At 47.6% G+C, this 13464-nt stretch overlaps 1 protein-coding gene across 2 annotated transcripts in view; it reads right to left on the bottom strand.

Annotated features, from left to right (window-relative positions):
- Window positions 1–13464, bottom strand: part of MROH1 (maestro heat like repeat family member 1) — a 2204128-nt gene that overhangs the window by 2114537 nt on the left and 76127 nt on the right. For both annotated transcript variants that reach the window (XM_086966435.1, XM_086966436.1), the window contains exon 2: window positions 12179–12583. In XM_086966435.1, coding sequence (XP_086822561.1) covers window positions 12179–12200 — 22 coding nt within the window. In that variant the 5' untranslated portion in view covers window positions 12201–12583. The remainder of the gene's footprint in view (window positions 1–12178; window positions 12584–13464) is intronic.

Below are 13464 nucleotides of genomic sequence, written 5' to 3'. Positions count from 1 at the left end.
GGACTCAGGAGACGGCTGCCATCTGCCACGCAAGTGGTATTTACAGTTTCGAGACAAGCACTGCGTCGTATGGGTTGGTGGGGACGGTTGACGGCAGAGACCCCATTGTGGCAGAATGGACGACTCCCCGCACTGGCCTCTGATGGGGTTTAGCGGATGGGACTCCATAGGGATTTCCTCGCTTGGAGACGTTATGTCCGGTGTGACACTTAAGTCGTTCCAGGACCTACGAGACTAGTTCCACATGCCTAAAACTCAATTCTTCAGATATCTACAATTGCGTCACGCATTGGCACCTAGCCTAATTGGGTTGGAGTCGCTGCCGGAGTTCAGCCCAGTGGAAGCGAAGGTTTTCATGGGTGATCTTGGGGATAAAAAGGTGTCCCCCATATATCAGACGCTGGTCACCCACTGTTCCTCCTCCCTGCTCCCGCTGAAGGCCGCCTGGGAAAACGACGTAGGGCCCCTGGATGAAGATGAGGGAAGCGTTGGAGTCCCCACGTGGGACTGCTATTGCGGTACGACTCCAACTAATCCAATTTAAATATTTGGACAGGGCCTACTATACACGGGAGCGACTGTGGAAGGCGGGTCTGATTGGGTCCCCGGAGTGTCTGCGTTGTGGAGCTGAGATAGGTTCCCTGATACATACTGTGTGGTCGTGTGCTGGCTTGACTAGGTTCTGGAATGGTGTTTGGAGTCGTTTGTCGGAAGTTCTGGGCTGGGATCTCCCCCGCACCCATCGCCTGGGTCTCCTTCATGTGTTGGAGGGCATAGGTGGGAATATTTACAAATGTCACCTTTTGCTGTTGGGCCTAGTGGTGGCCAAGCGGGACTTGGCACGAGCGTGGAAGAATGAGCGAGCACCCCCCGTGAGTGCGTGGAAGGCTGGACTGGATTATTTTATGGGGTTGGAGCGCCCAGTGTTCGAGGCCAGAGGTTGCCCCCGGAAACATTACAAAATCTGGAAACGGTGGGCGGATTACAGAGGTTTGACTCTGGATCCCCCTGCAGAACCGGACGATGATTTGGGTGATGGACTCCAGGCCTAGAGTGGCGCATGGCGCTTGGCATACAGATAGCACTTACAGGAGGCTTGTTGTGATCGCGTGTACAGGGTTAGGGAGGGATAAGGGGTGGGTAGTAGGGTTACTGGGTGGCTGTGGGAGGTGGGGGGATTAGGGCGGAATGTTTTCTTCTTATTGATTGGGCTACAATGATATAAATGTGTTGACAATTTGCAGTGACCTCCTGATTGTGGAGAACTATATACATGCTTTTACCTGATCAATCAATAAAATTTGTTGTGAAAAAAAAAACACACTCAGAACTCATTAATATAGACTTAGTGGATGTGTGGAGAAGTAGGCACACTACTAGAGGGGGGTTCACACATTATTCGGCTTTTTATGACATACACACCAGAATTGACTACTGGTTGGCGTCGTCCTCGCTCATGAGACTCACAAAATCCTGTGTCGTACTGCCACGCACCCTCTCCGATCACTCGCCGCTCCTCATGGTACTCGAGACGCCAGTGAAGCGGATCCCGACATTTACATGGCGCTTACCTCCGTACTCGCTACTGGATGAGCTATTTCGGGGTGAACTCGCGGTGGAAATCGAACAGTTCTTTGACACCAATGTGGGCTCGGTGGACAGCTTCCAAACTGTGTGGGAAACCTTTAAGGTTTATATCCGAGGCATTGCTATGGCAAAACACTCGAGTGTCCTCAAGGCCATACGCCAAGGGTTATTACATTTAGAGTCCAGATTAACTGAACTGGAGAAGTCCCAAACGGCGAACCCCAGTTCCGCGGTGGCGGAAGACATTAAGAACCTCATAGCAGAATTCAATGAGGAAGCTGATAGGGAGGTGCAGCACTTGGGGAAGTATGCGACGGCCCGGTCGTATTAAGAGGGATGCCGCCCGGGCTCATACCTGGCAAGGATGATGCGTAACTCAAGACGCCCCCAAGTAATAACAGTTGGAGGCGACCGATGGTCACCTCCTTACAGACGAATCAGAGATTATGGAGGAGTTCAGGAACTATTACTCCGGACCATACTCTACACGCACCACTGACCATGAGGAAGCTATGGACGATTACCTGGACCATATCCAGCTGCCCTTCTTAAAGAGTTCCGACCGGGAGTTCCTGATGCAGCCCATACACAGAGATGAGATCGCGGACGCACTGTCGTCTATGCGTTCGGCAAGCGCCTTGGGAGCATACGGGCTCACAGTGGGCTTTTATAAGGCGTTTAAGGACCTTCTGATTCCCCATTTATCTTCTCTATTCGACGATATTGGTCTGGAGGAATGCATGCCATGGTCTATGCGGGAAGCCCTGATAGTAACAATTCTTAAACCAGGCAAACCTGCAAACGCTTGTAGTTCTTATAGACCGATGTCTCTCCTCAACGTCGATGCGAAGATCTATGCCAAGGTCTTGGCGACGCGATTGGCGTTACTAGCCCCGGAGCTGGTGGCACCGGAGCAGGCTGGATTTATCCCCGACAGAAATCTCACCCATAATATCCGCACTGTGTTAGGGATTATGTAACATGTCAGGCAGAACACCAAAGCCTTGGCCGCCTTCCTTGACATGGAAAAAGCATTTGATTCGGTTGAGTGACCCTTTATGCTACGAGTGCTGAGACGCCTGGGTCTGGGCGAACCGTTCTTACAACTGGTGGGAGCACTCTACTATCATTCCACTGCCCGGATAAGCGTGGGTAACCGGGTTTCGGACTCCTTTGCTATTGGCAGAGGCACTAGGCAAGGCTGCTCACTTTCGCCGCGGCTCTATGCTCTAGTCGCCGAGCCGCTGGCGTGTGCTCTTCGGGAGTATCATGGCAACGTAGGGGTGAACTTCCCTATGTACAAAATCATCATATCGACGTACGCGGATGATACCTTGTTGTATGTCCTAGACCCGGAGTCAAACCTCACCTCAGTACTGCGGGAGGTGGTACGATACGGCGCACTCTCTGGCCTTCGAGTTAATTGGTCTAAATCAGTGGCCTTCCCCCTTACTCCGAAAACAACTCAGTTTGATATGGAATACCCGTTGCACTAGACAACGGAGCCGGTCCGGTATTTAGGGATTATGCTCCACTCAGACCCGGAACTCCTAATCCGGGAAAACTACGGAGTTGCGTACAGCAAGCTGGAGGATGACGTAGAAAAGTGGATCAACCTACTGCTGTCCTTAATGGGACATATAGCAATCATGAAGATGGTGATCCTCCCCAGGTTCTGGTTTCTTTTTAACAACATCCCGATTGTGCTTTCCATGGCCTTTTTTAATAATCTGACACAGCTCCTTATCAAACTTGCATGGGGGGGTAAACAGCCGAGAGTGAAATGGACGACCCTAGTACAGCCGTACGAAACGGGGGGACTGAATGCCCCGGACTTGGAAAAGTACTACAGAGTAGCGCAAGCGGCACATATGCACACGTGGATACACGGGAATGAGGCAATTCCACATGTCCGGATGGAGCGACTATTCGCAGCTCCGCTCCCGCTCCATGCCACAGTGTTTTGCCCGACTGACCGCAGAATTGGCATTCTGGACTCGATCAAGTCCACTAATCACTCCTGGAATATGCTACTGCGTAGGCAACAGGGCGCCTTATTGTACTCCCCCCCCCCCCCCCCTAATGCCCACTGAATGGACACTATGGCTGTCTCCCATGACGGAGGGGGGAGTGCTCCAGGCTTTGCGTAAACTGGGTGTCGTTAAGGCGGGAGACCTCTTCCTGAACGGAGTGGCAAAAACCTGGGAACAGGCTGCAGAGGCTCCGGCCGCTGCTACACTACTCACACGTTTTCAATATCATAGAGTTCGTGGCGCCTTGCAGGCCCTCCTGGGTCCTGAGTTGGCAGAACCGCCAGAAGTGCCGGAACTCACTTAAGTTATTAAGTCCCCCTCCCCCGCGCAAATTAGTCACAAACTTCTATCGGATGAATAGGGAGTGCGACAAGCTATATCACTCCAAGGCCAGGACAGCCTGGCAAGATGATCTCAACATTGCAATAGACGACGGCATGTGGACATATTGCAGTCAGAACACCAGAAAACTTTCATTGAACGGCAGACATAGACTGATCCATTTCAAATTACTCCAGCGAATATATTACACCCCGGAGAGGTTGCATAGGTATGGGCTCCGCCAGACTGCTGAATGCGAACGCTGTCACGTTCCAATTGCGGACTTCATGCACTTTTCGTGGCGGTGCACGGGAATCCAGCACTTCTTGGAAGGGATATTCGCTGCAATGAGCGAGATACTAGGAATAGAGCTGCAGATTGACTCGGCCCTGGCGCTCTTGGGCTACTCCAGGGGCCAGCCTGTCACGATACGGAGACTAACCGATATGGGTATGCTGATGGCTAAGCGAGTTGTAGCGATGTGCTGGATGAGAGGCCCACTGCCGACCACCGCGAGGTGGGAACGAGACATGCAATATTGCTGCACACAGACTGAATACTACAGTGAGTTACTCCCTCCCACGAGTCGCCCACAGAATTTCTGGACCATCTACCGAGATTACCTTAGGGCTAAAGACGCGGGAAACACATTGCCCATGGAGGTCCCGGAGGTACGGGAGCGTTTCTGGGGCGACACCCCTGAACCAGGAACGCCCTGAAGCACTGTGGGGGTAGGATGCCGTGATCTGGCGAGTGGAGTGGCAGCGGGTTTGGATACTGGTTGCAGCACGCAGGGGTGGCAGAGCAGACGATCCATGATTCAGCATGGCAGTGATGACTGGCCAACCAGAGGAATGGTTACACAAGTTAGAGCTTAGGCACACACTATACTACATTTCACCACAGTGATAGGAGGCGCACAGCGGAGCTAGGAACCACTTTTTTCAATAAGGTAGAGTAAGGGGGGAGGGGGGAGGTTCTTGGAACTAGGGTAACGGGGTGTTGGGGAGTTGTGCTTGTTAGGATCCTTACAGTGACAATAGCTGCACGGGTGGCGGCTGAGTGGTCCTGGGGACATACGCAGTGGGGTGCGGATTACTGTCGTACCTCTATGGTACAGCACATAGTGTGCAGATCGACTTATGCAGATGCTCAAAGGTGTGAACATGATATTACTTGTGGTGCCACCGGGGCCCCGGGTTGTCGGCTGACAGGCTGTGTATCATAGGTGTTACAGGAGACCTTGCTTCTGCTCCTGCTGCCAGCCTCCGGGTTGTGGCTACAAGCTGCGTATATCACTTTCTGCAAAATAAAGGTTTTTTCAAATTAAAAAAAAAAAAAAGCACACCATTGCATTTTTTTAAATATTGCATTCATATATTGCATATGGGGTTTTTTGGTCGACGACGTTTCGATGCCATTTTACATATAGGGCATCATCATCAGGACAAGGAATAACATCATTGTTGCCGTAAGCATACATTATTTACACTATGCCTTTTGTCACATTACTTTACATAAAATACAGGGGGACAGAAAGTGGGGGAAAAAACAAAGGATAAAAGTCAATTTTTGCAGATTACTTCAAAGTTCCAAGGTCAGGGTGAAGTGGTGAGAACGGCGAGTGAAAAGGTGAGGACTTCAAATGAAATGATTACGGCGCAAATTGTCGTGAGGTCGGAGTCTGGTGATTGGTGAAGTGTACGGATACAAGCACTGGTTCTATACCCAAGAGCTCTATTACAAAACGGGGCGATGTATGTTTTCTATGACCGCGCGAGAGAGCGATCAAAGGTGCCGGTCTTGGCGTGGTAAAAGCAACCCCTGATGGTATTACTTTCATCAAGTGGAATTTAAAAAAACAGTGAGTGGGGGTTTCTGGTGTGAAGGATCACAATCATTGATGAATGCTACATGTGGCATGCAGACCGAGTGTTCGCTGCGGGCGGCTTACCGGGGTCGCTTACAAGGTAGCAAGGGGGACATGCACCGAGTGGGGCTAAGTGGAGGAACAATTGGAGGACGACCTACGTGCGTGGTTTCCTCATGGTCTTATTAATGCGTTCAAGATCTCATGGCTTCCTTAGCGTTCCTGAAAAAACAATTAAAGGAGGAAATAAGTCAAAGTGCCCGTGTTACTCGCGGTCGGGAGTGAGGAGATTGGATCGGTATATTTACCATGAAGTAGTGCGTCTGTCCGAGAAAATATATCTCTTCGTTAAATCAAGTATGAGCACGATAGCTCAATTAAGCAGGGTTTTAGCACAATGGCTGAATCTAGGGGGGGGGGGGGGGGGGGGGGGGGGAGATGAGGCTGGGTTAGCAGGGTTAAGGTAGCAATGTTTAAAACCATACAGTGCCACAACCCAGAGGTTTTAACTTACTTGCAAGACGCGGGAATCACAGCGGCAGTGGTGGCGGATAGTTGTGATGAGGATCTCAGTTGGTTGTGAGGATCTCAGTTGGTTGTGAAGGCTATAAAGCCTCGTGGATTGTAGAAAGTGCGAAAGGACTACCGTGCTGGGTGTCTAGTGAAAGAATGGCTGAACGCGGCGGCCATTTTACAGTGGTGCAGTGATAAAGGGGTTGGGGAGCTCATGGACAATAGTGCGCAGGACAGCGCAAGTGACTTGATCAGAGTACATTGTACAGATTATTGATTTAACGGAGCATTTTAGACAGGAGTTACAATAAGGAGGTCCAATCTTCAAGGCGGTTTAAGCCATTCCGAATGTTGTCGCCTTTCAAAATCCAGTGGAGTTCTTCCTTATTGAGCAATTGTGATAGGTCTGCCCCCCTGGGGGGTGGTTTGATGATGGTAACCACTGTCCAAAGAAGGTCTTTTTCGTTATAGCCCTTTGCTGAGAAGTGCTCCACGATTTGCACTTGATTCTGCTGCGGTGCTGTCCTATTCGGAGTTTCACCTTTTGGCTTGTTTGTCCTATGTAGATAAGCATGCAGGGACATAAAATGGCATACACCAGGTTTTCAGAATTACAGTTGGAGAAATATTTGCGATCAAACTTAATGTTTAAGCACACTTTTTCTGATCGCGTTAGACACTGGTGAAAACGTGGTGAGACAAATATGCATGTCTTGGTCTTTTTTTTGTTTAGGCTCCAGAAGGGTTTCCCTGGGGCAGTACCAGGCCCTTTTAAGGGATCGGCGCACCAATTTGCGCGGGTAACCTCTATTCCTGAGTTTTTTACTAAGGGTTTTTGCCTCAGTAAAATATTACTCTTTAAAATAGCAGTTACGCCTGATGCGTAAAAATTTGGGAGAAGGGGAGGGAATCTCGTAAGTCTAACGCGATCAGAAAAAGTGTGCTTAAACACTGGCCAGTTCTAAATGCAGGGCAATTGACACTAGATCGCCCAATGTTCGCTTTCAAAAGAGCTAAGAACATTAAAGACCATCTAGTAAGGGCAGCTCTTCCTCAACAACCATTGAAAACTACAATAAACGATGCATGGGGTCTCCCTCCCCTTACAGGTCATACTAAATGTGGAAACTGTTTCTTCTGTGATTATACTATTGAAGGAAAAAGTTTTGTATATGGCACCATTAAGTTTGATCGCAAATATTTCTCCAACTGTAATTCTGCAAACCTGGTGTATGCCATTTTATGTCCCTGCCTGCTTATCTACATAGGACAAACAAGCCAAAAGGTGAAACTCCGAATAGGACAGCACCGCAGCAGAATCAAGTGCAAAACGGCAAATGCACCCCTCGTGGAGCACTTCTCAGCAAAAAGCCATAGCGAAGAAAACCTTCTTTGGACAGTGGTTACCATCATCAAACCACCCCCCAGGGGGGCAGACATGTCACAATTGCTGTACAAGGAAGAACTCCACTGGATTTTGAAATGCGACAGCATTCGGAATGGCTTAAACCGCCTTGAAGATTGGACCTCCTTATTGTAACTCCTGTCTAAAATGCTCCGTTAAATCAATAATCTGTACAATGTACTCTGATCAAGTCACTTGCGCCGTCCTGTGCACTATTGTCCATGAGCTCCCTAACCCCCTTTATCACTGCACCACTGTAAAATGGCCACTGCGTTCAGCCATTCTTTCAGTAGACACCCAGAACGGTAGTCCTTTCGCACTTTCTACAATCCACGAGGCTTGATAGCAAAGGGCTATAACGAAAAAGACCTTCTTTGGACAGTGGTTACCATCATCAAACCACCCCCCAGGGGGGCAGACCTATCACAATTGCTCAATAAGGAAGAACTCCACTGGATTTTGAAAGGCGACAACATTCGGAATGGCTTAAACCGCCTTGAAGATTGGACCTCCTTATTGTAACTCCTGTCTAAAATGCTCCGTTAAATCAATAATCTGTACAATGTACTCTGATCAAGTCACTTGCGCTGTCCTGCGCACTATTGTCCATGAGCTCCCCAACCCCCTTTATCACTGCACCACTGTAAAATGGCCGCCGCGTTCAGCCATTCTTTCACTAGACACCCAGCACGGTAGTCCTTTCGCACTTTCTACAATCCACGAGGCTTTATAGCCTTCACAACCAACTGAGATCCTCACAACCAACTGAGATCCTCATCACAACTATCCGCCACCACTGCCGCTGTGATTCCCGCGTCTTGCAAGTAAGTTAAAACCTCTGGGTTGTGGCACTGTATGGTTTTAAACATTGCTACCTTAACCCTGCTAACCCAGCCTCATCTTCCCCCCCCCCCCTAGATTCAGCCATTGTGCTAAAACCCTGCTTAATTGAGCTATCGTGCTCATACTTGATTTAACGAAGAGATATATTTTCTCGGACAGACGCACTACTTCATGGTAAATATACCGATCCAATCTCCTCACTCCCGACCGCGAGTAACACGGGCACTTTGACTTATTTCCTCCTTTAATTGTTTTTTCAGGAATGCTAAGGAAGCCATGAGATCTTGAACGCATTAATAAGACCATGAGGAAAGTCGTCCTCCAAGTGTTCCTCCACTTAGCCCCACTCTGTGCATGTCACCCTAGCTACCTTGTAAGCGACCCCGGTTTGCCGCCCGCAGCGAACACTCGGTCTGCATGCCACATGTAGCATTCATCAATGATCGTGATCCTTCACACCAGAAACCCCCACTCACTGTTTTTTTAAATTCCACTTGATGAAAGTAATATTATCAGGAGTTGCTTTTACCACGCCAAGACCGGCACCTTTGATCGCTCTCTCGCGCGGTTATAGAAAACATACATCGCCCCGTTTTGTAATAGAGCTCTTGGGTATAGAACCAGTGGAGAAGTGTGGCTCAATGGTTAGAGCGGCAGACCCTGATGCAGAGGTCTAGCCCGGGACCAGGGTTCAATTCCCCGCCTCGGCGGGTCTTGGGCTCAAAATTCCACGGACCGGGTAATTCTCGCCTCAGTGCCTATTCCACTCATGGAGTCCCACTCTGCAACTCTGGGCAATAGCTTGCTTAATCTCCACAACGGCCCCCACAACGCTAAGCATGCCTGGCCTCCACCTTGGGGGTGCCCAGGAGTGGACGCCTCACAGGGAAAGCAAGGATGGGTTCCACAGCGGTATTCGTACAAGCGCCTTGAGACCCTTGCGGATGAGTAGTGCGCTATACAAGTATCAATTTACATACACTTCACCAATCACCCGACTCCGACCTCACGACAATTTGCGCCGTAATCATTTCATTTGAAGTCCTCACCTTTTCACTCGCCGTTCTCACCACTTCACCCTGACCTTGGAACTTTGAAGTAATCTGCAAAAATTGACTTTTATCCTTTGTTTTTTCCCCCACTTTTTGTCCCCCTGTATTTTATGTAAAGTAATGTGACAAAAGGCATAGTGTAAATAATGTATGCTTAAGACAACAATGATGTTATTCCTTGTCCTGATGCTGATGCCCTATATGTAAAACGGCATCGAAACGTCGTCGACCAAAAAACCCCATATGCAATATATGAATGCAATATGGAAAAAAGCAATGGTGTTTTCTTAACAATTTAAGTCTGTAACACTGACAAAAAGTATACAGACGTATCTGTACTTTGCCCTTTTGGCCACCAATTTCGTTGTTTTGTCTTGTATGTCAAGGGTCACGGCTGTGCCTGCTTGGTATCTAATGGTTCTCACATTTTTTAAATACTCCTTTGAACAAAAAATAAACTTCTTGTCCGGCTGGACAAAAGACATATCACTTATTAAAGTGTATGATTATTATTTTTTCATTGTGTCCAAAAAATAGGGACCACTGTTCTGTGTAACATGATACTGCCCAAGGTCCCTATGATATACCTTCTGGGTTCCCTTGTCTTTTTGTAAAAATATTGAGTTTTAGCAGTAATAAGGTGTACAGTTTTAATTTTGATGTATTGTATGATGATTTATATGGTTTTTATTGTATTGTTTCGCGGTAGGCTTTGAGGACTTCTGTCCCAATAAACTGATTTTCTTCTCGCTCCCACGAGAGAAAGATGAATTTGGTCTCCAAATTAAGGAGGAAAGGCAACACATTTTCTGGAAGCCCAGCAGACATCAACTTTTTGACTAAATGGTACACTAATGGGATCAATGGTATTGGGCACATTGTTCACCAGAGGCTGAATATCAGCAATGGGTACTGGTAAAGTAACCAAGTCCGGTTGGAATGGGCCTAAGCATGTGGCCAATGATACCTGTGGCAGAGGCCACAGTACTGAGATCGCTTTGGTTACTGTTTTGGATGACCCAGGAATGCAGCGGACCAAGGCAAGTCATCTGTCCTGGACCTACTGACTAAGACAGATGCCCTGCTGGACACGTCTGCTACATTTGACAGAGTCTTGCCTGGTTTGCTGATCACACTCCTATGGAAGTCTGGATCGACGGATCTGGCCTGGATCAATACCCATCTATCCAATTGCTCACAAGCAGTCGACTTGGCCCCTTTCTGCTCTAGTTGCAAACCACTCAACTTTGGGGTTCTGCATGTATCATCCCTCAGCCTAATCATTTTAATCTTTATGTAGTTCTATTGACCAATTTAAGTCAGTCCACTGGGGTGAGACTGATGTGCTATACTAACATGATACATGATGTAGGCTGGATGGGTAAGAATAGTTTGAATCTTAATACTAGCACAACTGTGGTCCTACTCATTCCTGGTACAAATTCTCCCAACGTACGTTCTGGCACACTCAACTAGCCCCTCCCATCATTTACCCATTGCACAATGAAATCCCAATGTTGTACTTTAACTCGATCTCTTACCGGTCAAGTCAACAGATTGGTGGCTCAATGTCTACTATAGCATCACTTGCTGCAGAGAACTCTCCCCAACTGCCCTTTCACTGCAAAGTCTAGTGATGCATGCATCCATCCTCAGACGTCTATTGTTATTATACTTCCCTTTCTCTAGGCTCCCGGGTTATATTTTCCAGTGTTCTCAGTCAATTGAGAAGGCAGCAGGACACCTTGCACTTGATTTACCATTCCAACGCTCTGGAGACACTACATTGGTTTCTCACAGGTTACATTGCTTCAAATGATGCATTTCCAATCCCAATAGATCGAAGACTGACTTTTACATTTAGAGCCTATCACAGTGTAAGGCCTACCTTTCTGCAACAGAGTAGTGATACTGGCCTCAAAAATCTCAGAACCTCATCCTCGAATTTGCTGACCAGCTACTGGCATACCAAAGCAGAGCGGGAGAATGAGCTTTTTCGATACTTACTCACAAATGTGGAATACCAGAAGTAGCTACTGCCACAGGATCTAGCCTTTTTTGCAAGTCTTTGAAATCTTGGCTCTTCCCCCATGGGGAGTAATGCTAGGATATCTGACTCACTTTTTTTTATTTGTTTAGCAACAAGACACATTTAAGGCAATAGCAAATTCTGTGAATAAATGCCAGGCATACATACATAGTACCTTCCAAACCCTCTTTCTCTCTCTACTATCTTTATTGTGCTTCTTGTTGCATTGCATTGAAGATGACATGACCAAAGATGAGCATGGTACTAGGACAGGGCATGTGGAGGAAAGCGATTTGGATTCCGTAGGTGAAAGATCACCTTATGCATTGAACAGGGATTCGATGTGTGCACCACATCATTGCCTTTCAGGAGTTTAGTCCGCAGGGATGAATTTTGTTTATTAGTTTGTTTCTAAGTAAATTCTTAATCCAAAAATTCTAACAAAGTGTACTATATAGGAAATGTAGTCTGTTTACCTTTGTGTGATTTAAACAGTAGCCAGTTTGGTGAGTGTACAACACTTACTTTTTACACTTGAAGTGGCCATTTTTCGTGAGCTGGTTCTCTTAGAACGTGTGCAATGCCTTCTACTGCTAAGCAAACCAGAGATGTAACAGGCCACAACACACTAGACACTGCAAATGTTGGGAAATCTTCATGAAGTCGCCGTACTTCAATTAACCCTGTTTACAAAGGGATGTTTTTAGTTCCAAGCTCCAACATCGGCACCAAGCGAAGGCAGCTACTGAGACAAAAGCTTCCTGGTCAGTGGTAGTCCAAGCTATTCTGCAGCAGAGATGATGAGAATTTGTTAATAGTCTGTAATCCACAGCCATTCAGATCGTCAGGAATGACCTCATAGTGAGCAATAAATAGAAGATTGGAGCTGTGAAGCAAAGAGTCACTACAGCACAGATTTTCACACTGCCCCTGCAAGAGAAATTAGAAGTGTAAATGGAAATATGCATGAAAGGCTACAGGAACAAAATACTCTAATTGCAAACCATTCATAGGTTCTATCACAGATTGTTCCCTTCTAGATTATCAATAAAAGAAAAAAAGTTCTTCCTAACTTCAGGATTTACCTACAAAGGTACCTCCTCCTTCTGCCCCTTCGAGACCTGAATCATCCATTGCCCTCTTCAACGCGCAGGCTCACACTTTTCAACATCCACTGCCTACAAAAGTATCAAATATATTAAAGACTAGTAGCCCGTCCCGACGTTGTCCGGGGCAGAAATAGAATGTGTGGCACATCCCTTACAATCCGCTCCCTGTGACATACGTGATTTATAATGAAAGTGTGAGCAACTGTGCCTCTGAAAGCCTTTTCATTGTAGTCATTGGAAAAAAGTAAACCGTGAGGTTAGCAGCATTAGGTAAGTATCACAAAATGTAAGATTAATTCAGAGCGTTATTTATCATTGAGCTTACACGTTGTTATGTACCTGTTTTTTGAAGTTGGTGCTTGAGCCCCCGCCTGAGCACCGGAGCAGTATGCAAAGCTTTGTGATCCCCGCTGTTAGGCTGAGTGGCTTGAGCCTTCGCGTGAGCACCGTAGCAATGCCGCGGCCCGTGAAGCCTTGCCCATTGGTGTTTGGCCATGCCCCTCTGACAATATCCAGGAGGCGTGCCCCTTGAATCCGCGCCCATTCAGGTTTTGCCACGCACCTCTGACAACGGCCAGGCCCACAACGGAGTAATGTGAAGGTTTTTGTTTACAATGCCGTTTTCGCTTTTACCAGTAATGGCGGGGAAGGGCGCGCCCCGCGCCCTGTGAATGCCGCACTTATTGGTGTTTGCTGTTTGTC

This window comes from Lissotriton vulgaris, chromosome 4_1, assembly GCF_964263255.1.
Source record: "Lissotriton vulgaris chromosome 4_1, aLisVul1.2, whole genome shotgun sequence".
Classification (NCBI taxonomy): domain Eukaryota; kingdom Metazoa; phylum Chordata; class Amphibia; order Caudata; family Salamandridae; genus Lissotriton; species Lissotriton vulgaris.
Note: the sequence above shows the minus strand (reverse complement) of the source record. Positions and strands in the feature narration are given on the sequence as shown.